General features: G+C 39.6%; 2 protein-coding genes across 2 annotated transcripts in view; one reads left to right on the forward strand and one right to left on the reverse strand.

The window, feature by feature from the left end:
• Positions 1 to 4: 4 nt before the first annotated feature.
• Positions 5 to 14,548, forward strand: LOC118909495 (cytochrome c oxidase assembly factor 5). The gene is made up of 3 exons (XM_036879993.2): positions 5 to 206; positions 11,823 to 11,906; positions 14,062 to 14,548. The coding sequence occupies exons 1-3, from the start codon at positions 108 to 110 to the stop codon at positions 14,101 to 14,103; spliced, it is 225 nt and encodes a 74-aa protein (XP_036735888.1). The 5' UTR covers positions 5 to 107; the 3' UTR covers positions 14,104 to 14,548.
• The window catches only part of INPP4A (inositol polyphosphate-4-phosphatase type I A), a 189,183-nt gene continuing 172,567 nt past the window's right edge, over positions 2,259 to 18,874 (reverse strand). The window contains exon 26 of the mRNA XM_057496956.1: positions 2,259 to 2,391. Coding sequence (XP_057352939.1) covers positions 2,310 to 2,391 — 82 coding nt within the window. The 3' untranslated portion in view covers positions 2,259 to 2,309. The remainder of the gene's footprint in view (positions 2,392 to 18,874) is intronic.

Raw genomic sequence — 18,874 nt, forward strand, 5'->3', positions numbered from 1 at the left:
GGGCGCCAGTTTCCGGTCTCCTGTCTCGGAAGTCGCTCGCCCCCGCCGGGCGGGCAGCCGTTGTGAACGGAAGCGGGTTGGGCCGACGGCGAGCTGGAGGCATCGCCATGCCCCGGTATTACGAGGACAAGCCGGAGGGCGGCGCGTGCGCGGGCGTGAAGGAGGACCTGGGCGCCTGTCTGCTGCAGTCTGACTGTGTGCTCCAGGTAGTGCGACCAGGAGCTCGGGTGATGCCGACGCCTGAGACCGGGAGGCAGGGCCCGGCGAAGGGCTCCCGGTGGCGATCAGAGACGTGGCTTCGATAGCCGTCCTGGGTGTAGATCACACCTCCGACTTAATGAGGCTGGGCGCAAATCCACTATCAGAGCCTCGGTTCCCTCCCGTGCTCAAGTGGAGATACCGAAGTCACCCGTTGGGTTTTTGTAGAGATTAAACGAGTTATTGAATGCTGCCGCTCTGCTAGATTTTGGAGAGACAAAGAAGAATGAGAGGTGCACGCTAGAATATGAGAATCTGTAAATTATCAGAGAATTACATACCCTGGTGCACAGTCTTGGCTAGTGATTTCTCCTTTTTCCATTCAGTTGTGGCTGCTTGTACCCTGTATTCACGTGTGTTGGTTTGAATTTGTTCTGAGTTGCAGTTCTGTACGTTCTTGGATAAGCTGTATATGAGGCAGCTCCGTGTTTTCACCATTTTCTATCCAGCTTCCCCTGCTTTTCCCTCACTGAAGCCACAGGTCTCAGGAGCCAATCTGAATGGTGTGAGCCATGCAGTGAGGTTCAGAGTTAACTGGGGACCTGGGTTCTGGAGCGCAACTGAAGTGCTGCTTCCATCTACAGAGGCCTGATGAGAGGGCAATCAGTTGTGTGCAATTAGTTTAACATTTGGAGTGTAATTTCAGAAAGTTGCTCTTATTTCAGAGAAAAGACAACTACCCCAAAATGGGCATCCCCCATAAAGCTGTCTTCTGTTTCTGCTGATTGAGGATTCACATTTGGCTCACTGACTTAGCAGTCAGCCAGACCCACCTCCCATTGTCTAGTAAAACTTAAGGGTTGTTATGAATTTAAGAGGTTATCTAGTTCAACTTTGTTATACAGATGAGGATAGTGGTGAGGTGGCCCCTCTTCAGGCTCCCCTTACAAGGGGAGCTGTTTCCAATCTGCTGCTTCATTGGTGCAGATATTCAGCTAGCTGCTAGGTAAATACCTAGTAAGTGATAGGCATGATGCCAGGCACTGGTGATGGAAAGATGAATCAGTTACAGTCACTACTACATAGTGTGGTCTCATGGGAAGTCTAGACACTAAGGGGCTAAATTCCTGTGGTAAGGGCTGTGTAAGCATTTAGCAAATATTTGTTTAATGTGTTAGATTTAGGAGCAAAATGCCTTGGACCCAGTGGAGAGCAACGTAGTTTGCTTGAGAATTTTAAACTTCACACAGAGGACATGACATTTGATCTGAGTCTTAAAGGGTGAGTAGTAGTTATCAAGGAAAGGAGTGGGCTGTGATGGTTGTGTGGAGAATCTGAAAGAACAGCATGGGCAGAGTCAAGGAGATGTAGGAGGGCCAGGAGGAGCCAGTGCCATTTGGCCTGGAGGACAGGGCTTGTAACAGAAGGCCTGAAAGACAGGCTGCCATGTTTGAAGGCCCTTGTATGTCAGAGTGAGGAGCTTGACTTTTTCCTGACATTGAACATCAGGAAGATCATGGAGATGGGCAATCAAGGGAAGGAAGTACACTAGGGAGGCTGAGAAAAGAAACTCCAGAAATGCAGGAAGATAATGGTGGTAAGAAGAATACTAAGTTGGCTTTTTGCAATGACTAATTCACTTATTTAGCAAACATTTGAGTGCCAAGCTCTAATTGAGGGGACACACAGATGAATGGGACACATTCACTTCTGTGTAGAAATTATATCTCTGGAAAGCTAGAAAGCTGTAGGCAGAGAGCATGACCAGGACTCATGGTAGACTTTCCCCCATTGGGAATTTGACCTTATTAATGCGAATTTGGTCAACTAGGAGAAATGGATGTTTATAACGAGTCCCTTAAATGGAAGTGCATTTACAGTTGTGTTAAATTCATCCTGAACGGTGACTTCATCTGGAGTTGTGTACAAGGGAGTGCTGAGGCAAAACATTGAGTTTTGCAGATGAAGACAATATCCTACCTTCTCAGATAGTGTCACGCAGCTACAGCCCAGTACTACTCACCGGAAACTCGGGAGATCACAGAAAATTCTCCTGAGGTCCCAGCCGGCTCTGTATAGGCACCTCATTTATAAGATGTTTAATTCCTAAGTTAATATGATCTTTTGGCAGATGGATACTGTAGCCTTTTCTTGCCAGTCTTTAACCCACCTGAAAAACTGCGGGACATCACTCTAGGGAGGAAATTGACCAAAGTATTTAGTTCTAAGTGCTGCGAAGGGAGATGGTCAAGGAACTGTACGGGCTCAGAGAAACTCAGGGTAATGGTGATGATATAAGTTCCTGTGGGGGCTGGAGAGAAGCAGCAAGGATTCTTCAAGGCATCTCTTGTATAGACTTGTTAGGATATTAAGACTCCTGAGAGATGTGCAAGGTAGAAACTATGCACAAGTAATCTCAAGTTATCTCCTTTGTGTCTCCATTAACCTTCCAGACCAACTGACTCTTCATCAGAATAACCTGAAGATGGGGGTGAAGGGCTTAAAACTACAGATTCCACAGCTCCCCACCCCTCCCCTATAAATTAAATGTATCAATAAGTTAAAAGTACAAGGTGGATTGATGGGCACAACCATGTTTGGGAATCATCAGTCTTGACTTCTGAAGGCAAACACACTTGAAGTGTACTAGTTAGGATATAGGTTCGGTACATGTTACAGAAACCCAGAATACAAATGGCTTAAGCCGGCTAAAGAATTCCCTCTTTTGTTCTTGTGCCTATAAGTAGGGCCTGGGTGGCTCCCATTGGTCCAGACACGCTTGACCTCATGGTTTTAGGGACTGTGATGGGAGACAGGATGTCACTTACATTCGCGGTCCAAGATTGCCTTGCATTTACATCATCAGGCCAAGTAAAATAAAGGAGTAAAGTGAGGTAGGAGGGCAAATCACTTTCCTCTAAGGACCAACTGAATTTTACATTTCAGTTTCCCACATTTCTACTGGCTAGCACCTAGTCACATGACCACATCCAGCTGCAAGGGTGGCTGGGAAATCTAGCCCAACTGTATGCCCCACTGAAAAGGAAGAGTGGAGATTAAGGGACACCTAGCAGTGCCATTTGGGGAGGAGGTGTAGGAAGGTGAATTAATACTTCTCTCTTAGCTTTAGTGCTTCTAGATGGATATTCCCACTAGGCAGCTGGGGATATGGGTTGAAAGCTCATGAAAAAAAAAAGACCTTAAGTATGGTTTGAGGGAGCATCTACTTACAGTCTTCTGCCTTCGCATTGTTCATGTGAGCAACACACATCCTATCAGCCACACTGGATTAGAATTGGAAGGAGGAACATAATAGTGCAGGGAAGCTTGCTGCTCCATCCTGATTCACTTCTCAGATTCACTGATGGAGATGACACTTGAGATCAAGAACCCAAGCAGACAGGCTGGAAGGTGGCCCGGGTTCAGGAATGCCATATAAGGTCTCCTGTAATTTTTTTTTCAGAATAAAAACTAGGAGTGTAACTGGCATTTGCAAAATAAAGGAATGGGGGAGTGGCTGCAGTGGTGAGGTGGAGGTGTCAAATTCTGCTGGAGGGTTAGTCCCTGATGAAGAGCAGGTAGCCCTACTTAGCCTACATCATTCCTGGTTGCCTACAGTGTTTAGTGCCAATGGGAAAGATGTTCTGATATTTAGGGCTCCTAATTGTGGCTGTTTGAGCTTTTAAAGTTAACACTGAACAGGGTCATTTTTATTCTCAGACAAAACTGCTTGATTTATTTTCATTGGAACTCACCTTGGATTTCACGATCTTCCTTTATAATGAGTATTGTATAAGGCTGTTTCTATGCAGTATATATATATATATATATATATTTTCTTAATAGTAATAAAAGTTTTGATTTTTTTCCCTCATGAATTGCAAGTCGTAGTTTAAGGTCATTCAACCTTAGGTGATTCAAAAAGTTTTGAGTTTACTTTTTCTAGATGTTGTTATCTGTATTTACATTCTTGGGAAGCTAAACCTCTTTAGCATCTTTCCCTCTTACCCCTTGGGAACTCTCCTGGCTTTCTGATGTGTTCACACTGCCGGTCAGCATGTGCACGTGTGCACCTTTCTACCTGCTATTACCAGCCCTGTGTAGGCACCAGTATCCACTATCTATTTTTTAACCTTCTGCTAAACTTATTTGGGACCTTCTGAATATTTTTTAAAATAAATACTCCTTGTCAGAATTTAGTTACTAGACAATAAGTAGGGTAGGGTGTTAAAAAAGAGGAATTTCACTACAATTAAGTCTTAATCTTACCTCTTTTGAATTGTGCAATATGCTTTCTGCAGATACTTCCAAGTGTCCAATATATTAAAGTGTGAAGTTAAATTGAGAGCAGTATATTTGTCCAAATATTTTAAGATACTGAAAAAGTAATAGGATTTTTATAACATGTTTACCTTCAAGGAAAAATATGAGTCGATTCTAGCTCTAAACCTACTTTTGCAGTTGTTAGTTTGTCAAGTCTGATTTTTTTTTTTGGCATCAATATACAATCTCATGAGCAACCTTGTAGTTACTAGAGTCTCCCCATTATCAAGTCCCCCCAACAAACCCCATTACAGTCACTGCCCATCAGTGTCATAAGATGCTGTAGAGTCACTACTTGTCTTCCCTGTGCTATACTGCCTTCCCTGTGCCCCCCCAACTGTTACATTTGCCAATTGTAATGCCCCTTATTCCCCTTCTCCCTCCCTTCCTACCCACCCTCCTCAGTCCCTTTCCCTTTGGTAACTCTTAGTCCATTCTTGGGTTCTCGGAGTCTGCTGCTGTTTTGTTCCTTCAGTTTTTGCTTTGTTCTTATGTTCCACAGATGAGTGAAATCATTTGGTACTTGTCTTTCTCTGCCTGGCTTATTTCACTGAGCATAATACCCTCTAGCTCCTTCCATGTTGTTGCAAATGGTAGGATTTATTTTCTTCTTATGGCTGAATAATATTCCATTGTGTATATGTACTACATCTTCTTTATCCAGTCATCTACTGATGGACACTTAGGTTGCTTCCATTTCTTGGCTATTGTAAATAATGCTGCGATAAACATAGGGGTACATATGTCTTTTTGAAACTGGGCTCCTGCATTATTAGGGTAAATTCCTAGGAGTGGAATTCCTATTCCTCTTTTTAGTTTTTTGAGGAATCTCCATACTGCTTTCCACAATGGTTGAACTAGTTTACATTCCCACCAGCAGTGTAGGAGGGTTCCCCTTTCTCTGCATCCTCACCAGCATTTGTTGTTCCTAGTCTTTTCTATGTTGGCCATCCTAACTGGTGTGAGGTGATATCTCATTGTGGTTTTAATTTGCATTTCCCTGATAATCAGTGATGTGGAGCATTTTTTCATGTGTCTGTTGGCCATCTGAATTTCTTGGAGAATTGTCTGTTCATATCCTCCGCCCATTTATTGATAGGATTATTTGCTTTTTGGGTGTTGAGGCCTGTGAGTTCTTGATATATTTTGGATGTTAACCCCTTATTGGATATGTCCTTTACAAAAATATTCTCCCATACTGTAGGATGCCTTTTTGTTCTGTTGATGGTGTCCTTTGATGTACAGAAGCTTTTGAGCATGATGTAGTCCTATTTGTTTATTTTTTATTTTGTTTCCCTTGCACCAGGAAATGCATTCAGGAAAAAGTTGCTCATGTTTATATTCAAAAGATTTTTGCCTATATGTTTTCATCTAAGAATTTTATGGTTTCATGACTTACATTCAGGTCTTTGATCCATTTTGAGTTTACTTTTGTGTATGGGGTTAGACAATAATCCAGTTTCATTCTCTTGCATGTAGCTGTCTGCTTTTGCCAACACCAGCTGTTGAAGAGGCTGTCATTTCCCCATTGTATATCCATGGCTCCTTTATCGTGTATCAATTGACATATATGCTTGGGTTTATATCTGGGCTCTTTAGTCTGTTCCATTAGTCTATGGTTCTGTTCTTGTGCCAGTACCAAATTGTCTTGATTACTGTGGCTTTGGAGTAGAGCTTGAAGTCAGGGAGCATAATCCCCCCCGCTTTATTCTTCCTTCTCAGGATTGCTTTGGCTATTCAGGATCTTTTGTGGTTCCATATGAATTTTAGAGCTATTTGCTCTAGTTCATTGAAGAATGCTGTTTGTGTTTTGATAGGGATTGCACTGAATCTGTATATTGCTTTAGGCAGGATGGCGATTTTGACAATATTCATTCTTTCTATCCATGAGCATGGGATGTATTTCCATTTATTGGTGTCTTCTTTAATTTCTCTCATGAGTGTCTTCTAGTTTTCATAGTATAGGTCTTTCACTTCCTTCGTTAGGTTTATTCCTAGGTATTTTATTCTTTTTTATGCAATTGTGAATGGAATTGTTTTCCTGATTTCTCTTTCTGCTAGTTCATCGTTAGTGTATAGAAATGCAACAGATTTCTGTGTATTAATATTGTATACTGCAACTTTGCTGAATTCAGATATTGTAGTAGTTTTGAAGTGGATTCTTTGGGGTTTTTAATGTACAGTATCATGTCATTTACAAACAGGGACAGTTTAATTTTTCCTTGCCAATCTGGATGCCTTTTCTTTCTTTGTGTTATCTGATTGTCGTGGCTTGAACCTCCAGAACTATGTTGAATAAAAGTGGGGAGAGTGGGTATCCTTGTCTTGTTCCCAGTCTTCAAGGAAAAGCTTTCAGCTTCTTGCTGTTAAGATATATTGTTGGCTGTAAGTTTGTCATATATGGCCTTTATTTTGTTAAGGTAGTTGTCCTCTTACCCACTTTGTTGAGAGTTTTTATCATGAATGGATGTTGAATTTTTTTGAATTCTTTTTCAGCATCTCTGAAAATGATCATGTGGTTTTTGTCCTTCTTTTTGTTGATGTGGTGGATTTTCGAATATTGTACCATCCTTGCATCCCTGGAATAAATCGTACTTGATCATGATGGATGATCTTTTTGATGTATTTTTGAATTCAGTTTGCTAATATTTTGTTGAGTATTTTTACATCTATGTTCATGAGGGATATTGGTCTGTAATTTCCTTTTTTCGTGGGGTCTTTGCCTTTGTTTGGTATTACAGTGATGCTGCCTTCATAGAATGAGTTTCGGAGTATTGCCTCCTCTTCTACTTTTTGGAAAACTTTTAAGGAGGATGGGTAGTAGGTCTTCACTAAATGTTTGATAAAATTCTGCAGTGAAACCATCTGGTCCAGGAGTTTTGTTCTTAGGTAGTTTTTCATTACCAATTCAATTTCCTTGCTGGTAATTTGTCTCTTCAGATTTTGTTTCTTCCTGGGTCAGCCTTGAAAGGTTGTATTTTTCTAGAAAATTGTCCATTTGTCCTAGGTTATCCAGTTATTAGGATATGATTTTTCATAGTATTCTCTCATAATTCTGTATTTCTGTGGTGTCCATAGTGATTTTTCCTTTCTCATTTCTGATTCTATTTATGTGTGTAGATTCTCTTTTTTCTTAATAAATCTGGCTAAAGGTTTATCTATTTTGTTTATTTTCTCAAAGAGCCAGCTCCTGCTTTTATCGATTCTATTGTTTTATTCTTCTCGATTTTATTTATTTCTGTTCTAATCTTTATTATGCCCCTCCTTCTACTGACTTTGGGCCTCATTTTTTCTTCTTTTTCTAGTTTTGTTAATTGTGAGTTTAGACTGTTCAATTGGGATTGTTTTTCTTTCCTGAGGTAGACCTGTTTTGCAATATATTTCCCTCTTAGCATGGTTTTTCCTACATCCCACAGATTTTGTGGTGTTGAATTATTGTTGTCATTTGCCTTCATATATTGCTTGATCTGTGTTTTAATTTGGTCATTGATCCATTGATTATTTAGGAGCATGTTTTTAAGCCTCCATGTGTTTGTGGGCTTTTTCGTTTTCTTTGTGTAATTTATTTCTAGTTTCATACTTTTGTGATCAGAGAAGCTGGTTGGTACAGTTTCAATCTTTTTGCATTTATTGAGGCTCTTTTTGTGGCCTAGTGTATGATGTATTCTTGAAAATGTTCCATGTGCACTTGAGAAGAATGTGTATCCTGTTTTTTTGGATGGAGTGTCCTGTAGATGTCCATTAGGTCCATCTGTTCTAATACTGTGTTCAGTGCCTCTGTCTCCGTACTTATTTTCTATCTTGTTGATCTGTCCTTTGGAGTGAGTGGTGTGTTGAAGTCTCTTAAAATGAATGCATTGCATTCTATTTCCCCCTTTAATTCTGTTAGTATTTGTTTCACATATGTAGGTGCTCCTGTGTTGGGTGCATAGATATTTATAATAGTTATATCCTCTTGTTGGACTGCCCCCTTTATCATTATGTAATGTCCTTCTTTATCCCATTACTTTCTTTGCTTTGAAGTCTATTTTATCTGATACAAGTACTGCAACTCCTGCTTTTTTTTCCCTATTAGTTACGTGCAATATCTTTTTCCATCCCTTTTCTTTCAGTCTGTGTATGTCTTTAGGTTTGAAGTGAGTCTCTTGTAGGCAGCATATAGATGGGTCTTGTTTTTTAATCCATTCAGTGACTCTGTGTCTTTTGATTGGTGCATTCAGACCATTTATATTTAGGATAATTATTGATAGGTATATTCTTATTGCCATTGCAGGCTTTAGATTCGTGGTTACCAAACGTTCAATGGTAATTCCCTATCTAACAGTCTAATTTAACTCACTCAGTATGCTATTAGAAACACAACCTAAAGGTTCTTTTTTTTTTTTCTCTTTTTTCTTCCTCCTCCATTCTTTATATATTAGGTATTATATTCTGTACTCTTTGTGTATCCCTTGATTGACTTTGAGGGGGTAGTTGATTGGATTTTTCATCTCGTTAGTAATTAATTGTTCTCCTTTTTTTGCTGTGGTTTTATTTCCCCTGGTGGCAGCTATTTAGCCTTAGGAATACTTCCATCTATAGCAGTCCCTCCGGAGTGCACTGTAAAGGTGGTTTGTGGGAGGTGAATTCTCTCAGCTTTTGCTTATCTGAAAATTGTTTAATCCCTCCTTCAAATTTAAATGATAATCTTACCTAGTAGAGTATTCTTGGTTTGAGGCCCTTCTGCTTCATTGCATTAAATACATCTTGCCACTCCCTTCTGGCCTGTAAGGTTTCTGTTGAGAAGTGTGATGTTAGCCTGATGGGTTTTCCTTTGTATGTGATCTTATTTCTCTCCCTGGGTGCTTTTAAAAGACTGTCCTTTTTCTTGATCTTTGCCCTTTTAATTATTATATGTCTTGGTGTTGTCTTCCTTGGGTCCCTTGTGTTGGAAAATCTGTGCACCTCCATGGCCTGAGAGACCATCTCCTTCCCCAGACTGGGGAAGTCTTCAGCAATTGCCTCCTCAATAACACTTTCTATCCCTTTTTCTTTCTCTTCTTCTTCTGGTACCTGTATAATGCGAATGTTTTTCCGTTTGGATTGGTCACAGTTCTCTCAATATTCTTTCATACTTAGACATTCTTTTTTCTTTCTGTGCCTCAGCTTCTTTGTATTCCTCTTGTCTAATTTCTATTCCATTTACTGTCTCCTCCACCACTTCTAATCTGCTTTTCAGTCCTTCCATTATATGTTTCATTTCTGATATGGAATTTAATGATTGAATCTCTGTCCTAAATTCATCCCTGAGTTCTTGAATATTTTTATGTACCTCCATAAGCACGTTTATGATTTTTATTTTGAACTTTCAGGAAGATTGGTGAATTCATTTTCATTTGGGCCTTTTTCTGGTGTTTGTGAGGTTTTGGTCTGAATGAGGTTCCTTTGACATTTCATATTAGTATGTGGTGTCCTCTAGTACCCAGAAACACTAGTCCCTGGAGCTTCTTAGCCTTGGAGTGATGTCGTAGGTCACAGGCGAGTGGTGCTGGTGCCTGGGGGGGAGGAAAAAGTTTCCTTCCTCTTGACTGCATCACCTGTCTCCACTGTCAGAATCAGTGGCCCCAGCACAAAGGTATAATAAGCCTCTGTGCTTTGCATCTGTAGTTGCTGTAGGCAGGGCCTCCCTGTGGCTGGCCTGATGCCAGGGCAGGGACTGCTGGTTTGTGAGCCAGTGCCAGCAGGCTAGGAGGGAGGCACAGCAGGCTGTGTATCACAGTGGGGGGCTTCAGAGCTGAGTAGCCAGCCAGAGGAAAGGAGTGCCTGAAGCTCCTGAGTGTTCACAACTTGCTGGGCAGAGCGCGCCCAAAGAACCTTGCCCACCTATCCCTTCTCCCACGCAGCAAGCTCTGTGCAAACCCTGCCCTTTCAGTAGCCCTCTCGCTGCTAGGAAGCCTCTCAAGACTGTCCGCCTTTTCTTTGTCCCAGAGCAGCTGTATGTGGATGGATCCCTGTCCTCCACAAATGGTTGGAATCTCAGTCTCTCCAATTATTCTGCCTGTTTTAGCTTTCCAACCCCACTTATCTCCAGAGCACCATGCAATGTAGGTTTGTGCTCATAAAGCATATCTCCAGGGCTGGGTGTTCAGCAGTCCTAGGCTTCCACCCAGTCCCTGCTCCATTTCTCTTCCTCCTGCTGTTAAGCTGCGGTGGGGGAAGGGCTTGAGTCCTTCCAGATCAAGGGTTTGGTACATTATCCTGTTTCGTGAGGTCTGCTCTTTTCTTCTGGTGTATGCAATCTGGTGCAGCCTTCTTTCCTGTTGCTCTTTTAGGATTAGTTGTATTAACTATATTTTTGTATTATATGTGATTTTGGGAGGAGTTCTCTGTCTCACCTCTCACGCAGCCATCTTGAATCCTGATCCTCAAATCTGAGTTTTAATCATTTTTAAAAGTCTAATTATTTAAGAGTTAGAAATAAGTGTTTCTCTGATGAACATTCTCATAGCAGCATCCTGCCTCCAGGATGTTTAACCCACCATGTTAATGAGCCAGAATTAGGAGCCCTAATGGCAGAAAGGGCATGCTTTAGTCCAGGTTTCTTCTGAACCTCCCTTTGAACTGAATTGTTCTCAGATGAGTTAATCTCACATCTGGCCCAGGCAGCTCTCTCACAAATATGAGTAAATTCTGTTACTGTCTCCTTTTTGTCTTCCAGTTCTTACTCAGTTGAGCTTCTCAGAATAGAGAACTTGGCCATGGAGGCTAGGGGGTGGGAAAACACAGAGATGTGCTGGAGGTAGAGTTGCCTGCATTAAGAGGCTACAGCTGGAGACTTACATTCACCACTACAGCTTGCTGCCTCGTGTCTCATAGGCTCGTGCACACGCGCACACTGCCTCCCTCCCTCCCTCTTTCTGACACACGCTACTTTCTTTTCTGTCCTTAGTTCTTGAGCGTAAAAGTTTTAAAAACACTGAAGAAACCTGATTACTACTTTCATCTTTTCTCTTTCCCTTACCATTAAGGAGCTGAAAATAAGAGTTTCTAAATTTTTATATACATATCTTAAATAAAGTATCTCACAGAAACCAGTGTTTTCAAGAATTCAAGAGTGCGCTTAAAGTGCGCAAAAGTTTTTTTACACATTTTTCTTCCTTAATTTAAGTACCATAGTCAAGATGAATTGTGAACTATTTCTTATATAATTTACTATTTTCTTCTTTTGGTTAACTTGTTGAAAGAATTATTTTTGGAAGGACAATTATTCTGTACTTTGTGAGAAAATTTCCTGGGTATTTATACAGTTTTGTCTGTCATAGGAAGGAAAATCCCCTCGGCAGTGTCTGAAGGAAGGAAACTGCAAAGCTTTGAAATACTCATTTTTTGAATGTAAAAGATCAATGGTAAGTGGTTAAAGTTTTTAAAAGCTTATGCTAAACATTAGCTATATGGAGTTAAGTAATGTGACTTAGTAATTATAAATAGGAAGCAGTGCTGTCATTCAGAAAGAAGGGTGCAGATAATGTGTCTTACTCCAGTGAGTTAAGGTTAGGTAGCAGTCTCGGAAACCAGGAGCTGATTGTTGTTATTTTGCCACTATGCTAACTGCAGCTGCCAATCTTTGTGAATTTTTGAAAGTGTGAGAATGCAGTCTTGGTGAGGGGAAAGTTGATGGTGGTCATTATGACTTCAGGTTTTTTGACAGTTTTACACAAACGCATAATGTGGGGGTCCAAGGTGTCTGTCCGTGTGCCTTAGTGTAGATATGCCTAGGAGAAAATGTGAGCATCTCTGAACTTTTAGAGTGATTGATGATGGAAAGAGAGTCTAAGAGGACATTATGAACTCAAGGCTTCTGCTCTAACATTCTTTGATCTCAAAAATGCAGGAAGATACTAGGAATGGAAACAGAGCCTTCTCTCTGTGAAATAAAAGTATGAAATCAGAAAAGTGAACATCCTTTATAGAAAGCAGTTACTTGGACTTTGAACCTGTTTTTGGTTGGTGAGTAATTGCATTGCAAACCCCTTCCCTTCTGTTGACAGAAGCGGAGGGTACAGTATTCTTATGACCCAGGAAGCCAGAGAACTTGAGCACATTTGGCAACTAACTGGATCCAGGGAGATGGACAGTTAGATTTGGCCATGCCTTCTTACCCCTCTTAAGTGACACAGTTCTGTGCCATATTTGCCTGTTTTTAATGTAAAAAAGGGTTTTCTTGGTTTCTCTTACATAGTTTTGTTACCCATGTAAATTGCAAACCTTGAGATCTTCCCAGAATTTTGAATCATGTTTAGATAATTGACAAGTCATAAAGACTAGTTAGTGTAGGAGACAATGATGAGCTATACTATATAATCATATCCAAGACTGAATTTGTCATAAACTCCCTGGAATTCCCTGCCTAATCCTCAGTCTTTAATCTCCAAAAACTTCAAGAAATCAAAACACTTAAAAATTGTTCACAATTGATCTGCCTTGTGCAGAAATTTGTAGCAATCTTCAATAAAAAGTCAAAGTGCTTCTGACCATTTCTAAACATCAGTACAATGCAGTTTCACTTACACTTTGACACTGGAAAGAGCAGTCTAGAGAATCTATTTTTAGCAGACTAATAGATTTGTTCAGCCTTTCTCTAAGACTGTGATTCACTATTAGTCCTCCAAGTTAGTGGAATTATGTCACACTTAACCAATGCAACTTTAGTTATACAAGCTTGGCAAAAACCTGAAACATAACAATTGAAATTTTATGCTGGTAATTTTACTTAATATTTCAAAAACATGAGTGCATATTCCAGAACAAAGATGAGATGGGAAGTTTGAATTGGCTGTTCCCTCATAGTAGAAACATCTCATCATCCTGATTATGTTCCTATGTTTAAAGATTACTTACTGATTTTTTGAAAATACAGCTTAGCTACTTCATGTAGTGATCAGATGAAGGAAGGGCTGTCTGTCCCACATCTGGCTGTGGTGGAATCATTAACAGGGTCTAACTCATTTAAAAATAATTCCTTCCTATAGAATTCCTAGGGAGTGATACTGACTAACTATGCAACTTTGCAATATATACGACTTTAGGATCCTCCACCCTACCCAACACCCTTAAGAGACTGCACTGTGAGGCTCAAGTCAGAGAACATGCTATCACCCTATGAGCAGGCAGTTTAGGAACTGTGAATCCCAGAATGGCTGTGTGTGTGTTATGTAACATTTTTCAAGGCTCCTTCTTTTCTTGGTTGTTGTTTAAAGATTTCAAATACATTTGAATATTAACCCAAATAAAAGAGAGTTAAGTTGGCTAGGACATATAAATGTAGTTCAGAAAATAAATGTAATTTGGATTTTACCTGAGAGGAAAATTCCTATTGTGATCTTAAATGGAACTTTTGTTTTAATGTCATCTTTGTTATTATTTTATCTTAGTAGCTCTGACAATTGCCTTTTTGATTGTGCTAGGAAATAGTTTACTTCTCTTATGCAGTGACACCCCATAACCAAAGTTGGGTTTAGTTATGTTGAACAAAATTTGAGTTAATTGTATATTTATTTTCAGCTGGATACTAGGTCAAGATTCAGAGGAAGAAAAGGATATTGACACTATACAATGTTGAAACCAAGATGAAAACAACAAAGGATTTCCTATGGCCATTAAAACAGAGACGCCAAAATGGGAAACACACATTTTGCTACAGTTGTTTAGTTGTACCATTTTCTTCACTCCTTGGAACACTGGAAAACATGGATGAGTTCTGCTTTTGAATATATTATAAAATGAATGATTCTCCTACTCTTATTTTTAGAAGAAAAATGTACCTGAATTATGAGCTAAGTGTAATAAATGTTTTGAGATGTGTTTTAAAGCAAAGAGAATGGAAAGATTGTTATTTTCAAACTCCACTCCTCAACCAAATGACACAATTTGTATACATCCTTTGTGACTATTATCAAGGCCACTGATGGAACTGTTAAAATTGGTGCCACAGAGCCTGGGGAGAAAATGTCTATCAGGAAAGTTCAAGATAAAACTTTCTTTTATTCAATCTGTCTTGTTCAGTTCTAAAATAAGTTGCATTCAAATCTCTGGAAAAGAAATGCTTCATGTGCACTGATTCACTGACGTAACCACCTCAAAACCTTCATGTCCTGTATTAGGCTTAGCTAGATGCAGAGCCACAGATGATGTTGCCAGGGCTCTTTGCCTCAATCTCTTGACTGTGTTTCTGTTTCCTGGCTTCATTTTCAGGCTGGCCCTCACTATGTAATGGGAAAGAGGCCAGTGTCAGCCAGAGGTGCACACCTTGAGATCTATGATCCAAAAGAAGAGAGCCAGCCTCCTTTGCTGGGGTCCACTGGTCAGATCCTACAAAAGGACTGTTGTCTCCCCTGGATCCCCTGCCCTTGAAGTAGACCAGTCCCTGTGGAAAAAGAGATGGCACAGGGGTGGCACATGGTCTCGGCAAGGCCTGAGTCTCACAAACCACAGTCGCTAACTCCCGCCAGTCATGTTGGATGGGTGATGGGCCTTATTTCCAAAGAACAGGATTTGGAGCAAATTGAAACAGATGTTCACTATAGGAAGTAAGTGAAAACATGAAATGCTTGAAAAAGTTTACGATCACTGTAATTTTATTCTGATCACTTAATAAAGTAAAGGAGCAAACTAGGAATCCAACTTTCCAACTTTGTTTTCAATATTGAACAATAATGAAGAACCATAGCTTCTTCATACATCTGCAGTTTCTTGGGGATAAAGGAATCAAGGTATTCTGTAGCTTATTTGCTTCTCTTTTTTTAATAATTTTTTAAAGTTTTGGTATCATTAATATATGATTACATAAGCAATACCGTGGTTCCTACATTCCCTCCATTATCCAGTCCCCCCCACATACCCCATTACGGTCACTGTCCATCAGCGTACTAAGATGCTATAGAATCACTAGTCTTCTCTGTACTATACTGCCTTCCCCATGCACCCCCCCTCTATATTATGTGTGCTAATTGTAATTCCCCCTTTACCCCTTATTCCTCCCTCCCTTGCCACCCATCCTCCCTAGTACCTTTCCCCTTGTTAACTGTTAATCCATTCTTGGGTTCTCTGAGTCTGCTGTTCCTTCAGTTTTTGCTTTGTTCTTATGCTCCACAGGTAAGTGAAATTATTTGGTACTTGTCTTTCCCCACCTGGCTTATTTGACTGAGCGTAATACCGTCTAGCTCCATCCATGTTGTTGCAAATGGTAGGATTTGTTTTCTTCTTATAGCTGAATAATATTCTATTGTGTGTATGTACCACATCTTCTTTATCCATTCATCTACTGATGGACACTTAGGTTGCTTCCATTTCTTGGCTATTGTAGATAGTGCTGCGATAAACATAGGGGTGCGTATGTCTTTTTGAAACTGGGATCCTGCATTCTTAGGGTAAATTCCTAGGAGTGGAATTCCTGGGTCAAATGGTATTTGTATTTTTACTTTTTTGAGGACCCTCCATACTGCTTTCCACAATGGTTGAACTAGTTTACATTCCCACCAGCAGTGTAGGAGGGTTCCCCTTTCTCTACATCCTCACCAACATTTGTTGTTTGTCTTTTGGATGGTGGCCATCCTAACTGGTGTGAGGTAATATCTCATTGTGGTTTTGATTTGCATTTCTCTGATGATTAGCGATGTGGAGCATCTTTTCATGTGCCTGTTGGCCATCTGAATTTCTTTGGAGAAGTGTCTGTTTAGATCCTCTGCTCATTTTTTAATTGGATTATTTGTGTTTTGTTTGTTGAGTTGTATGAACTCTGTATATAATTTGGATGTCAACCCCTTATCAGATGTCATTTATGAATATATTCTCCCATACTGTAGGATGTCTTTTTGTTCTATTGATGGTGTCCTTTGCTGTACAGAAGCTTTCAGCTTGATACAGTCCCACTTGTTCATTTTTGCTTTTGTTTCCCTTGCCCAGGAAGATATGTTCATGAAGAAGTGGTTCATGTTTATATTCAATAGAGTTTTGCCTATGTTTTCTTCTAAGAGTTTTGTGGTTTCATGACTTACATTCAGGTCTTTGATTCATTTTGAGTTTACTTTTGTGTATGGAGTTAGACAGTAATCCAGTTTCATTCTCTTACATGTAGCTGTCCAGTTTTGCCAATACCAGCTGTTGAAGAGGCTGTCGTTTCCCCATTGTATATCCATGGCTCCTTTATCATATATTAATTGACCATATATGCTTAGGTTAATATCTGGACTCTCTATTCTGTTCCACTGGTCTACGGGTCTGTTCTTGTGCCAGTACCAAATTGTCTTGATTACTGTGGCTTTGTAGTAGAGCCTGAAGTTGGGGAGCGAGATCCCCCCTGCTTTATTCTTCCTTCTCAGGACTGTTTTGGCTATTTGGGGTCTTTTGTGGTTCCATATGAATTTTAGATCTGTTTCTTCCAGTTCATTAAAGAATGCTCTCAGTATTTTCATAGGGATTGCACTGAATCTGTAGATTGCTTTAGGCAGGATGGCCATTTTGACAATATTAATTCTTCCTACCCAAGAGCATGGGATGAATTTCCATTTACTAGTGTCCTCTTTTAAAAAATTTCTCTTAAGAGGGTCTTCTAGTTTTCAGAGTATAGGTCTTTCACTTCCTTGGTTAGGTTTATTCCTAGCTATTTTACTGTTTTTGATGCAATTGTGAATGGAATTGTTTTCCTGATTTCTCTCTCTTCTAGTTCATTGTTAGTGTATAGGAAAGCCACAGATTTCTGTGTATTAACTTTATATACTGCAACTTTGCTGAATTCAGATATTAGATCTAGTTTTGGAGTGGATTCTGTAGGGTTTTTAATGTACAATATCATATCATTTGCAAACAGTGACAGTTTGACTTCTTCTTTACCAATCTGGATGCCTTTTTTTCTTTGTGTTGTCTAATTGCCGTGGCTAGGACCTCCAGTACTATGTTGAATAGATATGGGGAGAGTGGGCATCCTTGTCTTGTTCCTGATCTTAGAGGAAAAGCTTTCAGCTTCTTGCTGTCAAATATGATGTTGGCTGTGGATTTGTCATATATGGGATTTATTATTTGAGGTACTTGCCCTCTATACCCATTTTTTTTAGAGTTTTTATCATGAATGGATGTTGAATTTTGTCAAATTCTTTTTCAGCATCTATGGAAATGATCATGTGGTTTTTGTCATTTTTGTTGATGTGGTGGATGATATTGATGGATTTTCGAATGTTTTACCATCTTTGCATCCCTGAGATGAATCCCACTTGATCATGATCCTCTTGATGTATTTTTGAATTTGGTTTGCTAGTATTTTGTTGAATATTTTTGCATCTTTGTTCATCTGGAATATTGGTCTGTAGTTTTCTTTTTTTGTGGTGTCTTTGCCTGGTTTTGTTAATTAGAGTGATGCTGGCCTCATAGAATGAGTTTGAAAGCATTCCTTCTTCTTATGCTTTTTGGAAAACTTTAAGGAGTTTAGGTATTAGGTCTTCACTAAATGATAAAATTCAGTGGTGAAGCCATCTGGTCCACGGGTTTTGTTCTTAGGTAGTTTTTTGATTACCAGTTCAATTTCATTGCTGGTAATTTGTTCAGATTTTCTTTTTCTGTCTGGGTCAGCCTTGGAAGGTTGTATTTTTCTAGAAAGTTTTCCATTTCTTCTAGGTTATCCGGTTTGTTACCATATAAATTTTCATAGTATTCTCTAATAATTCTTTGTATTTCTATGGGGTCTGTCGTGACTTTTCCTTTCTCACTTCTGATTCTGTTTATGTGTGTAGGTTCTCTTTTTTTCTTAAGAAGTCTGGCTAGGGTTTATCTATTTTGTTTATTTTCTCAAAGAACAAGCTCTTGGTTTCATTCATATGTTCTTTTGTTTTATTCTTCTCAATGTTATTTATTTCTTCTCTGATCTTTATTATGTCCCTCCTCCTGCTGACTTTGGGTATCATTTGTTATTCTTTTTCCAGTTTCAATAATTGTGAATTTAGACTATTCATCTTGAATTGTTCTTCTTTCTTTAAATAGGCCCCAATTGCTATATACTTTCCTCTTAGTAGTACCTTCAGTGCTTCCCACAGAAGTTGGGGCTTTGTGCTGTTGTCATTTGTCTCCATATATTGCTTAATCCCTGTTTTAATTTGGTCATTGATACATTGATTATTTAGGAGCATGTTTTTAAGCCTCCATGTGTTTGTGAGCCTTTTTGTTTTCTTTGTACAACTTATTTCTAGTTTTATACCTTTGTGATCTGAGAAGTTGGTTGGTACAATTTCAATGTTTTTGAATTTACTGAGGCTCTTTTTGTGGCCTAGTATGTGGTCTATTCTGGAAAATGTTCCATGTGCACTTGAGAAGAATTTGTATTTTGCTG

Source organism: Manis pentadactyla, chromosome 2 (assembly GCF_030020395.1).
Source record: "Manis pentadactyla isolate mManPen7 chromosome 2, mManPen7.hap1, whole genome shotgun sequence".
NCBI lineage: Eukaryota > Metazoa > Chordata > Mammalia > Pholidota > Manidae > Manis > Manis pentadactyla.